Source organism: Trichosurus vulpecula, chromosome 1, assembly GCF_011100635.1.
Source record: "Trichosurus vulpecula isolate mTriVul1 chromosome 1, mTriVul1.pri, whole genome shotgun sequence".
Lineage (NCBI taxonomy): Eukaryota > Metazoa > Chordata > Mammalia > Diprotodontia > Phalangeridae > Trichosurus > Trichosurus vulpecula.
Window position 1 is genome coordinate 494,383,499 of NC_050573.1, and position 19,625 is coordinate 494,403,123.

General features: G+C 43.2%; 1 protein-coding gene across 2 annotated transcripts in view; it reads left to right on the top strand.

Annotated features, from left to right (window-relative positions):
• Positions 1-790: 790 nt before the first annotated feature.
• The window catches only part of EPB41L4B (erythrocyte membrane protein band 4.1 like 4B), a 247,617-nt gene continuing 228,782 nt past the window's right edge, over positions 791-19,625 (top strand). For both annotated transcript variants that reach the window (XM_036738343.1, XM_036738338.1), the window contains exon 1: positions 791-1,081. In XM_036738343.1, coding sequence (XP_036594238.1) covers positions 791-1,081 — 291 coding nt within the window. The remainder of the gene's footprint in view (positions 1,082-19,625) is intronic.

Sequence of the window (19,625 nt, forward strand, 5' to 3'; positions counted from 1 at the left end):
CTCCTCCCCACCCATCACCCCCGAGGAAGCAAAACCTTCGAGGTGGGGTGGGGGAGAGCGCAGGTCGCGTTTCCGCGATGGTTGGTTGGCTTATGCAAGGAAGCACTAGGTTCTCTACTTCGGGGGCGTGACTGCAGGGGAGGGGAGGGTTCGTGGATGGTGTGTGCGAGTGTGTGCTGGCGCTCGCCAGGAGCACGCAGGCGCCTTTCTCCAGTTGTGCACTCCCGTGGTGGTGGTGGTGTGAGAAAGGAGAGCAGCCTAGCCGTCCGCTCTCCCTCCCTTCCTCCCCACCCGGGGAAGGGAACCCGAGGAAACCCGGGGCGGCTGCCCAGCTCGGACCACTCATCCCTCCCCTTCCCCTCCCCCTCTCCCCCGCCCCTCCACGCGGGGAAGGCACGGGAGACCAGAGGGAGCCAGGAATCCAGCCTCGCAGCATTGCAGTCCCAAGAACGACGGCTGCTGCTGCTGCTGCTGCTGCTGTTGCGGCGGCGGCGGCAGCATTGGCGGGACTTTTCCTCCGGGAGGCGGAGCAGCTGGGACTACCGGTTGCACCGAGAGACGGCGGGGAAGCCTCCCTCCTCTCCAGCCCAGCCAGCACCCCTGCGCGTACTCTCGTTCCCACTCCGGGAGCCAGCCCGGGCCGGCCGCGGGCCGTGCAGCAGCCCCCGGGCCTGGGCTGGAGCGCTGACAGCTGCGGCGGCATCCCGGGAGCGGCGGCGGACCCGGGCGTGCGGGCAGCGAGCGCGGGAGGGGGCCCAGGTGGCTGGCAGCCGTGCGGGGGCGCCCCAGGATGCTGAGCTTCCTGCGCAGGACCTTTGGCCGGCGGTCGATGCAGCGCTACGGGAGGGGAGCGGCTGGGCGCGGGGCCGGCGGGCTGGGAGACGAGCGGGACGGGGGTCCCCGGGGGGCCTCTTCGGCTCCCCTGCCCGCCGCCCCCGGGGGCAGCGTGTTCCCCCCCGGCGGCGGGCCCGTGCTCACCGGCGGAGCCGCGGTCCACATCCCGGCGGCCGGACCGGGCAAGGCGGCTCTCTATTGCCGGGTCTTCCTGCTTGATGGGACCGAAGTGAGCGTGGACCTGCCGGTGAGTGGTGATCGCCGACCCCCTCCCGGCCCCGTTGCATGCATTTCCTCTCTTCCCCCCCCCCGCCCCCCTGTTCCTGTTTTCCTGGAGAAGGGGGGATGGCCAACCTTAGTGGCTCGAAGGCTCTGGCCTGCCTCCGGAGGTGGGGCGGGGTCTCAGGTGTCTCCCAAACAACCCCTCCCCTTGATTCTCCTGCTCGGACCTAGCCAACTTAGCAACACCCCCCCCCCTTCCTCTCCCCTCCTCACCCAGGACCAGAAAAGCCTTGTTTTATTTTTCTTGCATTTAAAAAAAAATTGCTTGTGGCTCTCGTTGGGGGGGATTTCCTCCCCCTCCCGTGGGTTCCTTAAGGGTCCCCAGATCGCCCTTCACTAGTAAGCTTGGTCGCCAGTAGCAGCGTGTGTGTGTGTGTGTGTGTGTGTGTGTGTGTGTGTGTGTTGGGGGTGGGAGGTGAGGATTGAGAACCCGGAAAATGGGGGTGGGGGGGAATAACACAAAACTTCGGGATTGATGAACTTTATTTGCTGGTTGCAAACGTCTCCCCTCCAGGCGTGTGTATTTGTGTATGTTAGGGTGGGAGTCTAGTGCTGGCCCTTACTGAGTGTAGGGGAACAGGCGTGAGCGATTTCTGGAGGTGCTATCTCTTTGGACTTTCTTCTCGGTGCAAGGTGCACGGGGCCAGCCCGGCATGGCCGCCTCTGGCTCGGCGGGTGCCGGCGGCTTGGGCTGCCTCCGCAGCGGCCGCAGACGCCGCCGCCGCCGCCGCCGCTGCCGCAGCCGCAGCTCACAGGTGTTTGCTCTCCCTCTCCCTCCATCTCCTCCCTCTACGCCCCTCTCCGCCCCTCCCCCGCCCCGCAGAGATCTGGGCGGCACTGCAGCCCAGCCGGGGTGGGGGTTTGACTGGAGGCGTGGCTGATGGTGATTGAGGAGAGGTCTTTCTGGCCGGAGGGGCCGGATCCAGTCCCCCCCCCCCCCGCCCGTGACCCCCTCCACCCCGTCGGCTGGACACCCTGGGAGCCTCTGGCTGGCTTTGCTCCAGGCTCTGGGCCAAATGTCGCCTTTTGTAGCCTTTGGGGATAACTCGAGGACAAAGCGCTAATTTAGAACGACTGTTGGCAAATCTTCCCCGAGTTTAATAAGGGGAGAAATAGGTTTTACTTTTAAATAAAACCTTCAAAGGCGGCATGTTTTACTTGATGGTAGAACTGGGGGGAACCCCAGAGTCTCAAAACTGTTGATGGGGAAATTTTCATTAAAAAAAAAGTCTGATTTGATTTTATGCTTCTTGAGGCATTTTTAATCCGTATCAGGTTTATTTCCGAGGAACCTTGTTTGCTCCATGGGAAATCATTTTTACCATGAAAATGTGTCCCTGTTTTGTAGTTTTTGTTCCCTGAAAATAAAAGCCAAAATTGAAGGCTCTAAATGTTTAAAAATAACATTGAAGTGCTACTGCTCCCATAGAATGAGTATGTACTGCTTTTTAACTGGGAAAAGAGAACTGAGCTTCTTTATTTGGAGGAGTGAATGGTGCCTTTCTTTTGAAAAGGTGCATAGGCTTCAGATGGAATATGTTGCTTCAATTTAGATAGTAGGACTGTTTGGTGTTATTGTGCAATTCTGTACTCCTCAGCTCTGGGAAGGGAAAGCCAGGAACACTTTTATCCACTACACAGAGGTAGTAATACTTTTTATTAAAAAAGGTGGGGGGGAGGCATTGAGGCCCTGTGCATTACTGCAGTCATATGATGAAATGGCTTTAAATATGTCAAACTACATCTGAAGTATTGTGTTTACTTAGCTCTGGCCCCACATTTGAGGAAGCATATTGGCAAGGTAGAAGGTTTTCAGAGAAGGTATCCACAATGACGGAGGGGTCCTTGCATTCTACCATAAATGATTAGTTCCAGTAGAAGCTTTTTGATGGGCTGTTTGTTTTTGTCTTTGTATCCTCAGGATAGTATTCATAATAATAATAGCAGACATTTATAGAGCACCTATGCAGGGGGTTATGTGTTGAACTGAGTGGAATCCTTTAAAAGAAATAAGAATGTTTAGCTTGGAATGGAGAAGACTGTCTTCAAGTATTTAGAAGGCTGTCATGTGAAAGTAGGATCAGACTTGGACTACTTGGCCCCAGGGAGCGAATTAGGAGCAAAGGGTGGGCATTATAGAAGAGCTGGATTTAGGATTGCTGTAAGGAAAAGCTTCCTAATGATTAGAGCTCTCCAGAAGAAGAAGAGGCTGCCTGAGGAGATCTAGTTCATTCTCTCTCACTGGAGATCATTAAGTGGTGGCTGGATGATCACATGTCATGACTATCCTTTGGAGATCTGTGGAAGGTTTGGAAGAGGAGGTAAGTGGCTCAGTGGCTAGATGGTCTGGGCCTGGAGTCAGGAAGACCTGAGTTCAAATCCAGCCTCAGACACTTACTAGCTTAACCCTGTTTGCCTCAGTTTCCTCATCTGTAAAATGAGCTGGAGAAGGAAATGGCAACCTACTCCAGTGTCTTTGCCAAGAAAACGCCAAATGGGGGCACAGAGTCCGACATGACTGAAAAATGACTAAACAACAACAAAATTGGAAGAGGGAAGGAAACAAGCATTTATAGATACTGGGCTAAACTTTATAAATACTATCTCCTTTGATCCTCATCACAACCCATTTTACAGTTGAGTAAACTGAGGCTGATGAAGTGATTGACCTAGGGTCACATAGATGGTAAATGTCTGAATCGAAATTTGAACTCTGGGCTCCCTGACCCCAGGCCTGGTACTCGGTGCTCTGCCCCACCCAGCTACAACAGCCAGGTTGGGCAGAGAGGATGGAATCCTGGACTCAGAGCAGATCCCACTTCAGTCACTAGCTGTGTGACCCTGGACACTTCACCTCTCTAAAGTCTTGTTTCCTCATCTATAAAATGGACCTACCTCAGTAGGGTTATTGTGAAGATCAAATGGGAGAAGGTACATAAAGGGCTTTGCAAACTTTGAAGTGCTGTGTAAATGACAGTTATTATTATATCATCAAGGGATTTTGTTCAGGTACTGGTTGGACTACATGAGTCCTGGGGCCCCTCCCGCCGAAGCTGAGAAAATGCTCATCTGACCAAATTTTTTTAAGAAGATGCACCAAATATACACATAAATAGACTTGGAAACATACTAGCACAGGCTTTATGCAGATGATTACATTATCTTGTGGCCCTGTTTTTTTTGCATTCCAAAATAATTCTTGAGTTTACAAAAGAATTCATTCCAGCATTGAATTTCTTTGAATGTTAAACATTTCAGTTAAAAATTTCATCTTAAGATTTAAGATATTAATCTTTTGTTGTATAACAATTTGATTTATAAACAGCTTTTATGAACACATATTGTGTAAAGTAAGGTACACCTGTATTGGAGCCTGTGCGTATGCGGGCTCTCTCTCGTGTACATATAAAATATATTTTATTATGTATATGATATTACATTACATATTTACCTATATCTATATCTATATCTATATATATAATTATAGGATCATAGCTTTAGAGCTGGAAGGATTATAGTTAATTAGATTTTCATTGATAAGTTTCTTGCTGCAGTTTCCAATCTTCCTGTGCTAGCAAAACCCTGTAAAGCAAACACAGCGTGGAATGCTGCCAGGATGTCCAGCTGCCTCTGGTGGATGACCGGGGGAGTGTGGTATAGGGGATAGAGTACTAGGATTTGATGTCAGAAGACCTGGGTTTGAGTCTCCAAATAGCCAGCCGTGTGACCGTCGATAAGCTTTCTGAATCAGTTTCCCCGCATGTGATTTAGACATAATAATAGTTAACGTGAGTTGCTTTTATTATTGTTAATGACGTCCTTTGGGCCACTGTTCCCTTTGTTACATGAGCACATAAGGGGTGTGTGTGTGTGTGGTTAAATCAGACCAGAGGTCTTCAAAGAGAAGCTGTGCAAACTATTGGCAGTTTCCCCTCAATGTTTTGTTCCACGTTGGACTGGGTTTATCTGCTGTCCCTCTTTAATAAAATTTTTATCAAATTTGTACAAAATGTCCGCTAAGGTGTTTCTGATTGCTGGCCCCCCATATAAATTTAGGAGTCATGGAGCCAGATTAGGGAGGGGCTACAGGAACTTGAGAAGTTTCAATGTGGCGAAGGTCGCTTCTAGGGGAATAATTACACAGGGTCATTTGGAAAAGGGGAGCATTTTCCTATTTGGGGATACCCAGGAGCCCTCCCTTCCTTCTTCTGGAAGCTTCTCTTCTTCCTTGAATGGCCATTTTTGAGGAGGGAAGCCTTAAGACACTGAGGGAGACAACGAATATATTGCGTTCCAGAATTCCTGGTCACTGCCCAACTGAACTGTGAATTAGTATCAGGCCAACCCAGGATATAACAACTAATTGGAACCATGACTGGGTGGCCTGATTGAAATTGATGGCTTAGCTAGCCAGTAACGTTAGTGTGAAGAAAGACTGGGCTGGTAACCTTGGAAATGGAAAGCAAGGCAGCACTTTTCAAAGCCACTCTTGAGGAACAACTGCTAAGACTTGGTGCTACATGGCAGATGATAATGATAATAACAAATGTACATAAACTGTTATATTAAGAACCATTATCATCTCATTTGTTGGAGAAAGAAAAGAAGGAAGACTTCCAAGTTTTCATAGCTGAGTGACTAGGATAATGGCGATGAAGCTAGGGGACAGTAAGAGGGAGATTGGGAAGGGACCATTGTGGGGCAGGAGTAAGAAAACAGACTAAGTAAGAGCAGTTTCTGTCATACGTGCATTTCGAGTCAGGTCATTGCCCCTTCAAATGGAGGTGTCCCTTGGACAAGAGGAGGTGGGATTTTTAGAGATTGAGACTACTCATGTGGCTGAGCTTCTTTGGGGAGAGACTGCCCCTGCCCTCGTGGAACCCTCAAAGATAGGAGGACTCAGGGTGGAAGATGGGAGGAGAAAGGTAAGAATCAAAGATGAGGGTATTCTCTGAAGGGACAACCAGTGAACATCAAGAGAGTGAAGAATGGGGGGAATGTAGAAGGGAAGCAGTAGGGGAGAACATCTAGGTCTGGGATTTAAAGGGATGATGGAAAGAAAAAGAGAGGGGTGTTGCTTTAGGAGAAAAAACCCTAGGGTCTGGGATTAAATCCTGGCAGTGCCATCTGTTTACTCTCCGTGTGACTTTGGGCAAAGCATTTAACTCCTCTTGGCTTCAGTTTTCTCTTCTGTAAAATGAGGTCTTTGGGGCAGCTAGGTGGCAAAGTGGAGTGCCAGGAGTGCCAGGCCTGAGTCAGGAAGACTCATCTTCCTGACTTCAAATCTGGCCTCAGACACTTACTAGCTGTGTGACCCTAGGCACAGTCATTTAACCCTATTTGCCTCAGTTTCCTCATCTTTAAAATGAGCTGGAGAAGGAAATGGCAAAACTGTTCCAGTATCTTTGCCAAGAAAACCCCAAATGGGGTCATGAAGTCAGACACAACTGAAAAGGACTGACTACCACCACCACCACCAACAACAAAGTGAGGTCTTTGGGCCAGGTGATTTCAGGTATTTTGGAACTCTCAATCTATGATTCTGAGATACTGTGGAAGAAACATAATGGTCCAAAAAGTGGAGTCCATTGAGGCTATGGAGAGAAGAAAGCAACCAATGTTATGGAGGAAAAGGATGAGTGTGGACTAAATTTGGGGGGGGGGGGACGGAGGGAGGAAGGTGGTGGAGAGGGGATGGCAGCAGCATTAACGGCCCAGGAAGTTTATTTTGGGAGAAGGAGGAGGGTTAGCCAGAGCAGCAGCTAGCTGCTTAGTAAGACTGTCCGTAGGAATTAGAGCTGGAAGGTACCTTAAAAATCACCTCCTCCAACTTTATCATTTTAAAGATCACATATACTAAGTAAATAAAAATGAAGAAACTGAGTCTCAGAACCTTGACCAAGGTCATGTGACTGATCAGGGATTGGATTCTAGCTCTTTCCCCAATTAGAATACACACTCTTTTCTTCTGAACCATGCCACTGTCTTTCTGTATGAAAGAGCTTAAAGACTAATCTTAATTTATGTCTGAATGTACCTTTTAAAAACACATTTAAGCAAAGGTTTAAAAGGGCTTCAAACAGGCTGACTACTAGTCTAGTATTCTTTTCTACTACACCTGGTGAGTGCCTGTCTTTGACTATGCAAATAAAAGGATCATGCAAATTGCCTTATTTTTTTTTCCTTTGCCTTTAGAGAGACTTTGACCTGTTATTGTGGGAGGAGGACGTCTTTTTACTTGGCCAGAATGAAAGTCGGGGCCAGCTGGGGCTCAAAGATAGCTAAGTAGTAAGAAGAAGATAGCTCCATGAAACCAAGATTATTATTTGTAGAGTTTCCAGATCAGACCATTGATCCTCCCTCCCTCTCAAGCAGGCAAAAAGAAAAATGTTTGCTATATGTTTCTGCTTTCTGTCTCATATTTTCACTTCTGGAGAGGGGAGAAACCAACCCTACCTGCTTCCTGACTACCATGCTCCACCCCACCCCTCCTTTACAACCTGGCTCAAGATTATCTCTTCCAGGAAGCTTTCCTTAATTAACACCAGCCTGTAGCCAGAAATCTTTATTTACTTCAGTTCAATTAAAAGGGGGGGGGGAATGGGTAATGATAAGGGGGGAGAAACCCTGTACTTGTTTAGAGGAGTTGAGCCCCTACTGTGCGTCGTGAACTTTGCCAAATGCTGTGAGTGAATGTGAGACACGTGGGAGGCAAAGAACCTTGCCTTTGGAGGCTTCACCTAAGTAAAATGCAAGGGGTGGGGGGACGGGGAGGGAGGGAGAGAAGAGAAAAGAGGAGGGGGAGATGCAAAAAAGTCAATTAGGCGACACGATTATGTGTGGCATAGTACCTTTCCTCCATCTTGAGAGTCACAGAATGCTTGAAATGCTTACCAGTCTAGGAGGTTCCTGGATATGAATGATGCATTCATTGGGCCCAGTGCCTTAAATAGTCTTATAGAAGTTGTGTCAAATAAGGGACAAGGACCAGAATTTGGGATTGGTAGAACTGGGTTTGAATCCTCACTGTTGCCTCTCATTGAGAGGGGAAGATGTTTTGTAACCTTAAAGCCCTGCTAGTGCTGTACGAGTGAGTTATGGTGAGTTTGATTGATGTGGGGAGGGGACCTCCTCTATGAAGAAACTCCCTCTACTAATGAAGGTTGTTAACTTCCCTGCAACTTATAGTTTGTTTTTTTTTTTTTGCAAGGGGGAAGGCAGGGCAATTGGGGTTAAGTGACTTGCCCAAGGTCACACAGCTAGTAAGTGTATCAAGTGTCTGAGGGCGGATTTGAACTCAGGTCCTCCTGACCCCAGGGCAGCATTCTACTAGCTGCCCCGCAACTTATGGTTTTAGAGAGTTGCTTATTAATCAATAATCATTATTATGTATTTCATAAATTGGAGAAACCTCATTTCCCAGTAGTAGTTACTCAAATCTCTTTCTGTATTAGATCCTGTAATCTCTTAGGATTAGTTAAATATTAAAGTTACTGAAGACAATTCATTAACAATGAAATTAATAGTAAACACCCACTATGTGCCAGGCACTGTGCTAAGCACTGGGGATACAAAAAGAAGCAAGAAACAGTCCCTGTCCTCAAGAGTATTGATAGATTAAGGGACATGTCCAGAATAACAGCCATTATATGTAAAATGAAGGACTTCAACCCAGGTCTTCCTGGCTCCAAGGCCTTCTTACTATACCAACAGGATGTCACAAAAATATGATGATGTATAGAAAAAAAAATCAAGACACATCAGGGAAAGCCATTTTTTATGTTTATTGTTACAGTTACCAATTATACTTAGTTCTACTACATTCTCATTCAAAAGTAGGTATTATGAGAGGCTTTGGTTTTTTTGAGGTTTGTAAAATGAAACTGGGAAGCATTGTCAGATGTATAGTGAGACTCACCTGAGATTCTCCTCAGTAGAACAAAGGTGAATGGACCACTTGTTCACTGACATCAGAGAACTTTGGTAAAATACTAGTCTCAATTAATTTTCAAAATCAATTAGAAAAAATATTTTATCAGTGTCACCAGGCCTGAAAATGGAAAGATCAGCTTTAGAAAGCCGTGTACAAATACTAGCTTCTTATATGTGGCTCGCTTGATCAAAAGAAGGTCCATTCATTTTTGCCTCGGGAAACTCAGGTTAGCTGTTTTGAGAGCAGAATACTTGGGAAGAAAAGCTGCTGGGAGGGTAGATATTTGTGTAGGTAGCACAGGGACGTCTGACACCACCATTGAAAAACTAGAAGGTATCATATCTAAATAAGCCAACACAGTGACTTAGAGTTTTGACATTGGGAATGGGAGAAGGGAAAAGATGAAAGAAAGTATTTAGCTGGAAACTTACTAGAGCTAGGTTAGGAACTGAGCAATTGAGTCTTCTTTGTGTTGGTGGATAGAGACCCTTTTTACAAAGGTACATGACTCCTCATCTTATAGGTTGTTTCTCCCCCCTCCATGCTTTTGTTGAGTTGTTTTTCAGTCGTGTCTGACTTTTCCTGACTCTATTTGGGGTTTTCTTGCAAGGAGCGGTTTGCCATTCCCTTCTCCTGCTCATTTTACAGATGGGGAAACTGAGGCAAATAGGGTTAAGTGACTTGCCCAGGGTCACCCAGCTAGTATGTGAGGCTGGATTTGAACTCAAAAAGAGAAGTTTTCCTGGATCAAGGCCTCATGCTCTATCCACTTTACCACCTAGTTGCCCTCCCTCTGAACTAGGTTTTCATTTTTGGATGAGAAATTACTCCTGTTTTAAATCTTTGAAAGAGGACAAAAGTTGCCTTTGTGAGGAATCTTGTAGAGTAAGTGTTGGATTTGAAGTCAGAAGACCTAGGTTTTCTTCCTAGTATTGCTTTCTACTAGCTATTTCATCTTGTGTAAGTCAAGTAACTTCTGAATCTCGGTTTCTTCATCAACAAAAGGAACATAATATTTATGCAACTTTCCTCATAATGTTCTTTTAAAGTGTAACAGGGTTATATGAGTCATCAACCTCATTTATAGGTCACCCCTCAGCCTACTACTTGTCCCATTCCCATATTTAATCATATTCTAACCTCTAGGATAGATCAGATAAATGTGTATTTCTTCATTAATATTTTGACATTTCTTAGTCATTTAATCTCAACCAAATTCATCAAATATTACGTATTAAACAAACTGGAGAAATTTTATTTCCCAGCAGTAATTATTCATATTTCTCTATTAAATCCTATAATTTCTTAGGATTAATTAAATATTAAAGTTACCAAGTAGACAGCTCATTAACAATGAAATTAATAGTAAAACAAAGTCCTAGAAAATTATTTACATTATTTTAGCTGAGAGAATGATAACAACCCACAACCAGTGGCGCCCCAAACCCTCATTGTAATGGCAGATGATTCTTCCTTCACTCCTGAAGGTAGCATGCCAAATCATTTTATTCACTATGTATTGATAACAAGTCTTAAAAAAAATCTTCTTTATTTTCTTTGCAAAAGAAAGGTTACAAAAGATTGTAACCAAAGTCATCAGACTCCTAATATGGTGTTCTTGCCACTAAATTCAGAGAGGCCTACTACCAGAATCTTGTTGTTATATCTGTAGTTTGTGGTTATACCATTGTATATTAATTCTTCAGATGAGATGATAACATGACATGAGGGCAGGAGTCAATATTAGGTGGTATTTAAGTAGGAATAGAGAAGTCAGATGGTGAGAGTAACCTAGGTGTGGATGGTAATAGAGTAATGGAATAAAGGGTGAAGCATAGTATCTTTTTGAGATTATTAACCCTTGGGTTAAGACTTTAAAGGGAGAAAAGGCTAGACATGGAGAACTATGGACTTGGAGTACTATGTGACTCATTAAAGTAGAGGTTAGGTATTCCTTCAGTAATGTTCCAGACATGCCAGGTAAGGATTAAGGAGGAGACCAAGTCTTTGATCCGTGCTGCCACTTTTTTTTGGCCAGTCAGCTTCCATGGTCCTCTGTTTCCTCATCTGAAGAATGAAAGGATTGTAGATAGTCTTTGAGGTCCCTTTCAGTTCTAGACCCATGAGCCTATATTGTTTATCTAATATTGGTTTTTCTCTCTGGTCTCTGAGTCATAGGATTTAGAACTGGAAGAGACAGAAGCCATCAACTCCAACCCTTTCATTTTCTATGTGAGGAAACTGAGTCCAAATGACTTGTCAAAGGCCACACGGGGAGAGGCAGCATTTGAACCCATATCTTAGACTCCAAAGCCAAAGCTTTATACTGTATAGCTTTACTTAATAGCTTTTTATCCTTCCACATTTTGACATTTTATTTTAACATTCCAAACATTTACAGATTACACCTACTCTTTTAGAGATTCTCTTGTAATAACGTAAAACAGTTATATGAAACTTTCCTGGTGAAGATTTCTTGGTGACCTCATCTGCCACATTTCACATCTGTAACACCTCCCTGCCCCCACACCTATTAAAAAAGAATTATCTAAATCCATTTTATCTCCTTCTTACCCCTTCCCTCACCTGACTAGAAAAAGACAAAAGGAAAAAATTCTGGTAACAAGTATACATAGTCAAGCAAAACAATTCTCCTCAGTGGTTGTATGCAAAAATAATATACATCTCATTCTGTACCCTAAAATCTCTCATCTGTCATTGATAGCATGTTTCATCATCATTCCTCTAGAATCATGAATGGTCATTGTATAGATCATAATACTTACAGGTTTCGAAGTTGTTTTTACAGTGTTGTAGTTATTGTATAAATTATTCTTCTGGTTCTGCTCTTCATTATTTATCAGTTTATAAAAAACCTAGGCTAGGTACAGCCATATGGAAAAAAATGCCTCAAACCACTACTAATCAGAGAAATGCAGCTTTAAACAATTTTGAGGTTCTACGTCATAACCATCAGAGTAGCAAAAGTGACAAAAAAAGGAAAATAAATATTTTTGGAAAATCCTGCTAAAATTATCTTTAAAAGAACATATACACTGCCTAGGAAGAGGATTTCATATCATCTCATTCCTACTTCATGCACAATTACATTAGAAATTGGGGAATCCCAATCAGATTCCTTTCTAAGATGGGAGTCACAAAGGAGGAAGCACCTTTCCTCCCACACTCTTTCAGTGGGACTTAGCCTTCAATGAGGAACTGATTAAGACTGGTCAGGGGTCAGAGACCTGCACTCACAAATCTGAGCAATTACCCAAGAATCATCCCATTGTGGGGAGGGGAAGGTCAGAGCTGGGATCAGGAAGAACCAGAATGGGGTTAGAGTTCAAGCCAAGATGCAAATACCATTGTGTCAGTTAGGTTTCAAGGACTAGGGAAGGAAGAGAAGAGGAGATGGTTGGCTAATTTTGTATCCATGCAGGTAGATCCAGCTACTTCCTTAAAAAAAAAAAAAGGTTTTTTTGTTGGTTTTTTTTTTTAAATCACAGCTTTCTCTCAAACTTCCTTTCCTCTAATGTAAAAAAATTGTAACAAATGGTTATAGTCAAGCAAAACAAATTTCTGTTTTGCCCATGTCCAAAAATATGTGTCTCATTCTGCACTGAGTCCATTACCCCTCTGTCAGGAGGGTGAATAGCATGCCTCACCATGAATCCTCTGGAATGATGGTTGGTCATTTTGCTGATTTTAATTAAGTCTTTCAAAATTGTTTCTCCTTCCAATGTTCTTTTTGTATAAATTGTTCTCCTAGTTCTGCTCACTTCATTCTGCATCAGTTTATACAAGTCTTCTCAGCCAACACTGCTTTCTGAAGGGCAGTTGGTATTTAAATGGACAGGCATCCCTGGGAGCTATGTGAGCCCTGACAGCTAGGTAACTGGAAGGAACTTTGAGAGATCATCTAGAATTCAACCTCTTTTGTCTTGTAAGTGAAGAAACTGAGACTAGGAAAATTAAATGACTTGCAGTATATCTTTTTTTTTTTGGAGGGGAGCAGGCAGGGCAATTGGAGTTAAGTGACTTGCCCAAGATCACACAGCTAGTAAGTGTGTCAAGTGTCTGAGGTGGGATTTGAACTCAGGTCCTCCTGATTTCAGGGCTGGTGCTCTACTCACTGGGCCACCTAGCTACCCCAAATTAAATGACTTTCTACAAGGTCACATGGATAACAGTAGAGGCAGCATGTCTGTTTAAGGGGAAGAGCAGTGAAAGCTGGAGTTTAAGGATCTGAGCTCACATCATATTCCAGCTCTGCTTCTTATTAACTGTGTGATCTTGGGCAAATCTGTTCATCTCTTTAGGACCCAATTTCATAGATATATAAAATGAACTGGTTAGATTAGATGATTTCTACTTTCTCTTCTAGTTCTAAATCTTGAGAACCTATAATGGCAAAGTCAAGATTCAAACCTAGGTCTTCCATCTCCCAGCCCTAGTGCTATTTCCAATATACCATGTTGTCATGGCAGAGTAGAGACCAGAGGAGAGCCTAGGTTTCTTGGTTCCTGGACTAATAGTCTTTCAACTATGCCATAATACCTTGCTCAGAGTCTTTCCATTATTTGTATAATGAAACAGGCCACCTAAATAGCTGCACCTGTTTACTTTGTGTATCATGGAATAACTTTAAGGTTACTTCAGCAAGCCTTTGTATTCATCACTTTTCCTATCAAAGAGTTAGGGGAATGTCTGCCCCAAGCATGTGAAGACTTCCCCTATGCAATGGGTGGATGAGAACAATGTGTTCCAATGGCTGTGAAGGTCATCTGCTGCATCCCAGGCCATTGCCAGCCATCTTTATTTTTGTCCTGCCACTGGACTTCAATCACTCTGGAAGAATGAGTGAGGCTGATGACTTTGTAGGATTCTGCTTCACTTAAATCCAATTCACAAGCAAGTCAAGGCATCACCCTCGATGTCGTTGGTCCTCTTTGACAATGAAGGACCAATAACAATTTCCCCAAGCTTATTGGCTTTACTTAAACTACAAGAGACAATTTGTAGTTATAGAGAAAGAGAGAAAGAAAGAGTTGAGAGTGAGGAGGGGTGGGTTTTAGTCTTGGTTTTGCTAACGACTTAAATTGTGTGACATTGGCAAAGTCACCACTTTGGGACTCAGATCTCTTCTCTATAAAATGAAAGGGTTGAACTAGAGGATTTCTAAGGTCCCTCCTAGCTCTAACATTGTAGAATTCTGTGATTCTAATTCATTGTTAGTTATGTTCTATTTATAAAACTTTTCTAAAAAGATTTCGTGATTATATGTATTCTAATGCCATGTAATTAGAAGTTATAATTAATATTCTAGATCTTTGAGCAGTCATCTATAGCTTTTTAATAACTATAGGGTTTAAAAAACAAAGTGTTTTGGGGAAGAAACTAAAACAACCACCTAGATACACAATTTAAGCTAAAAGTAGAAATTCTTTTGGATAGCAGTTTTTCCTTTTTATCTGTACCAATACTTGCTCCTGTTCCTGGAGTTGCTTAACAATAATTATTTCTCACAGTGCTTCCATAATGATGTTTTTTCCTTTCTGAACCAGTGCCACACCAGGAAGGTTTCCATTTTCCTTTCCTAGCCAACTAGGACAGCCAACATGTCCCAAACTGAACTCATTTGCTTTTCCCCAAACCCTCCCTTCCTGAGGGTACCACCATCCTCCTGGTCATCCAGGTTCTCATCCTAAGTGTCATTCATCTTTGACTCCTCGCTCTCCTCCCATATCCACTCAGTCGCCAAGTTCTTTCTAACATCTCTCCCTTCCTGTGATACCACCACCACCCTGGTTCATTACCACCTTATGCTTGTACTCTTGCAATAGCCTGCTGGTTGGTCTCCCTCCCTCTCACCGCTCCTGGTCATCTTCCACTCAGCTTTCCAATTAATTTTTCTAAAGCACAAGCCCCCCATTCAGTCAACTTCAGTGGTCCCTGCTTACCTTTGGGATCAAATATAAAGTCCTGTTTGGCTTTTAAAACCCTTGATAATCTGCCTCTTTCCTATTTTTTTCAGTCTTCTTATACCTTACTCCTCACAACCACTACCCTCCCCCAATTTTAACCCCCAACTGTAATCTATCTTTATCTTTGGGTCCTGGCTTCCCTACCTTCCTTTAAGTTTCTCTCCTAACTTTCTATAAGAAATCTTTCCCAGTCCTTAGATCTTAGGGCCTTCAAAGCTCTGCTATTATCTTTAATGTATCCTATCTGTATGTTGTTTGCAGACAGTTGTCTCTCCCATTAGACTGTGAACTTCTTCAGAAAATGGATTGGTTTTTGCCCTTTTTGTATTCCCAGGAATTAGCACAATGCCTGGCATATAGTGGGCACTTAATAAATGCTTGTTGTCATGACATCCACCAGTCCCACAGGTGGCAGCAGCACTCAACACGTGGATGTTTGTTAATTACTAGGACTAGCTGGACATCAATCTCTCAACCTTTCTTTTAAAGAACTTGGATTCATTCATTCCCAAATGCATTCCTCAAATATTCATTTTCTACTGCACATAATGTACTGTGCCAGGGATTGGGAGGGCTGGAAAAAGAAATGACAGTCCCTACTCTTCTGGATTTACGGTATAGTAGGGGTATTGGGACAATCACACAGATAAGTAGAGTGCAAATTGGAATATCTTTGTTGTTCAGTTGTTTTTAGTCACGTCCAAGTATTTGTGACCCTCTTTGGAGTTTTCTTGGTAAAGATACTGGAATGGTTTGCCTTTTCCTTCCCTAGCTTATTTTACAGATGAGGAAACTGAGGCAAACTGAGTTAAGTAACTTGCCCAGGATCACACAGCCAGGAAGTGTCTGAAGTATGATTTGAACTTGGGAAGATTAGTCTTCCTGACTTCAGCCCTGGCATCCTACCCACTGCACAACTTAGTTGCCCCTAAATTAGAATATAATAAGTGCATAAGAATCATGCAAGGCAGTTTGCCAGTAAAAGGAGGGAGAGATACCATTCAGACCCTTTTCAAGACAGTAAACAAAAAAGAACTATTTTCTCCCACTTGAAAAAGGACATCACAAGTTTGGTGGCATTTGTCAGAGGTTACAGCCCAGCAGTGAAGGCAGTAGATGTGCTACCAGGTTCGAGGTCTTTGTCATGGTCCCAGAAATGAAGGAGTGGCTCCAGACATGGTGTGCCCATGAGAAAAGTTGAGTCTCACAGGATGATGACCTCCTTCTTTTCAAATCTGGTTCAGTTCAGGCCAACAAGCACCAAGCAGGCATTTGCTGTGTGCAAAGCACATTATCAGATATAAAGACAAAATGAGTAATAGCCCCCTGTCCTTAAGGAGCCTACATTGGGCAAGATAAAATATGTAAATAGATAAGTATATATGAGACAATTTTTCAGGAAGGAGGGAGCACTGACAATTTAAAGGGATCAAGAACGGCTTCCTGGAACTGATTTGTTGAGTCATTTCAGTCGTGTCTGACTCTTCGTGACTCCATTTAGGGTTTCTTGGCAAAGATACTGGAGTGGTTTACCATTTGCTTCTCCAGCTCATTTACAGAGGAGAAAGCTGAGGCAGACAGGGTTAAATGACTTGCCCAGGGTCACACAGAGAGTAAATGGCTGAGATTGGATTTCGAATCATGAAGAGGAGTCTTCCTGATTTCAAGCCCAGTGCTTTATGCACTGTGCCATATAACAATCCCCTAATGAATCTAGGGTTTCTGATAGATCAGCAGAAGGCAGCAAGGAATGCATCCCTCAGTGACAGTCTTATGCCCAAAAGTCCCAACTATGATTTCCTCTTGTTCTAGATTTAAAAATCTTAAAATTTTTTTTTTTACCTACCTTTGTACCAGATTGTAATCAAGGTGGGCTGAATTGGATCTTTGCATTTTTTGCACAGTGCATTATCTGTCAATCAATTAAGTATTTATTATACACTTAGTGTGTACCAGGCACTGTGCTTAGCAACTGGGGATAGAAAGAAAGGCAAAAACAATTCTTCCCTCTCCCTGCCCAGGGGCTTATGTTCTGATAGGGGAGACAATACATAAATAACATACAAATAGCTAGGTAAGTACAAGATAGATACAGGGTAGATCCAAGATATCCTGAGAGGGAACAGCTCTGGCAGTTGGGGACACCAGAATGGCCTCCTGCAGAAGTTGGCATTTGAACTGAGCCTTGAAGGAAGCCAGTGATTCTAAGAGTCATGGAACTGAAGAAGGAAAGCATTCCAGGTGTGGAGGACAGCCAGTAGAAAGATGGGAGATGGAATGTCGTATGTGAGGGACTGAAAATAGGCCAGTATTGTTGGATCAAAGACCTTGAAGAACCAGCACCCACTATGGTTAAATGGATCTTGCCTCCTTTCTCACTCTGTGGAATAGAGGGCTCTTCTGAGGCTGTTCCAGACCTTTCCTCCTCTGCAATCCACAACTCTATTCCCATACTCCCTTTTAGAAGATGACCATGCCATTAATTTTGCCAAGGCAATTGGGTCCATCTAACATAAATACCTCATTATCTATTCATGTTCTCATTTTTAACCTTCTGCAAATGAAGTTTTCCAGTTGCGTCCTAGATCCTAACGCATTCCAGTTACTTCCAACTCTTCTTCCAGGGGGATCTTGCCCTATTTGTCTTTGGCCACTTTGGTACTGGTCTTGGCAAAATGATAATATAAAAGAGATGATAGCATAAACCCAGTAGAGATCTGCTCTGGCCAAAATTCTGAGCTTAGTTTCCCAGGGCATTTGGGGAGGCAGTCCTGTTCAGTAGACAAAAAGTTGGCCTGTGTACAAGAGGAGACTGTTTAAGGTAGGGAAACTCTTGAACTCGGCACAAAAATAGCAATGACATGCTTCAGGAGAAAGGAACATTTGGATTGGTACAAACTCTTTGGTGCTATGTGGTTCCACTGTATGAATCACCATTCACATTTTGCTCTTTATGCTAAAGGCCCCTTAGCTACTCCCCAGAATGGGTGAGGGCCGAACCTCACCAGCTTGCACCAACAAAATCCAGTGGTATTTTCTCAGACTTTATTTTCTTTGACTTCTCTATGGCATTTAGCCCGGTTGACTCTGCCTTTGGCTTCTACAACACTGAACTTTCAGGATTTTCTTCCTCTCATTCTGACCAGCCCCTTTGCGGGTTCCACTTCCTGACAAAATTGTCAGTGTGATTCTTGGTAAGGTGCCGTTTTTGGCCCACAGCTCTCCCATCTGTGTCTGCCCCCTTAATGCACTGGACCAACTGTCTTGTGGATTCAGTTACTTGGTGTAGTAGGAAGAATGTTGGATTTGGAGTTAGAAGAACTGGGTTCAAGTCCTAGGCAAGTTGCTTCCTTCACATGTGGACCTGAATTTCCTCTTTGGTAAAATGAGGGAATTGGGCTGAATGACTTTTAAAGAGTCCTCCTTTAATCTCTTGAATTCCATTCCCTTATATGTAAAATGAGGATTAATAATATCTTCAACTACCTCCCTCAAGGTGTGAGGATCAAAAGAAATCATATTTGCAAAGCACTTTGTAAGACTTGTGATATGTAAATGTCAATTAACTTGTTATAAATTATTTATTTGGGTTTTTAAGGAAGGCCAATAGAATAGAAGCTGACATTTATGGAAGGTATTTTTGAGATATTTCACATCTTTTTAATGAAATCAGGATTATTTCTTTCAATTAGAAATATTGTGTTCTACAAAAGACATGATGTAAAAGGCTATCCACATCCAGAGAAAGAATTATGAAATCTGAATGCAGATTGAAGCAAACTGTTTGCTCTCTTTTTAAAAAATTTTTTATTTTTGGTTTTATTACATTTTTCTCATGGTTCATTTCATTGGTTATAATTCTTCTTTACAATTTGATTATTGGGGGAAAAAAGTTTAACGTGAAGGTATATGTAGAACCTATATCAGATTACTGTCTTCAGGGTGGGAAGGGGGAGGAGAGGGAAGGGGAGAAAATTTGGAACTCAAAAACTTGTGGAACTGAGTGTTATAAACTAAAATAATTAATGATTATTATTTAGTTTATAAATTTTATATTTATATTTATACATTTTATAAATTATATCTTTATTAATTAATTTAATAAAAAAGATATAAGGCAAAAAAAAGAAATATTGTGTTCTACTAAGGAGTAGAGAATTTGCCCAGTGCCCAAAAGGGAGTGTGCTGCATGTGTCTGTTCCTATGTTATGATACTGTCAGCTGTCCTAGGCCATGGAGGGATTCCAGGGCCAGAGGCTCTATTTGGGGAAAGAGCTGTTCAAATCAGGCTCAGGAGTTGGATTCCCCTTCATTGGAGGTCTTCAAGTTGAGAATGGAGGACCACTTGGACTGCTGTAGAGTTTCTTGTTTAAGTGTATAGACTGGACTGCTGATGGCCCTTCCAGTTTGGAAATTCTGTGATTCGGTTGTGCTGGGCCAGTCGGAGGACACTTACAGACATTCCTAGTCCATTCATATTGTTCTTCCTTTGGGACTCGTTCTTGGCACCTAGCCACAAAAGAGAGGTAAAAAGGTTTTGGTAGTGATACTTGGTCAATTTCAACTTCAAATTTCAACACAACAAAGTT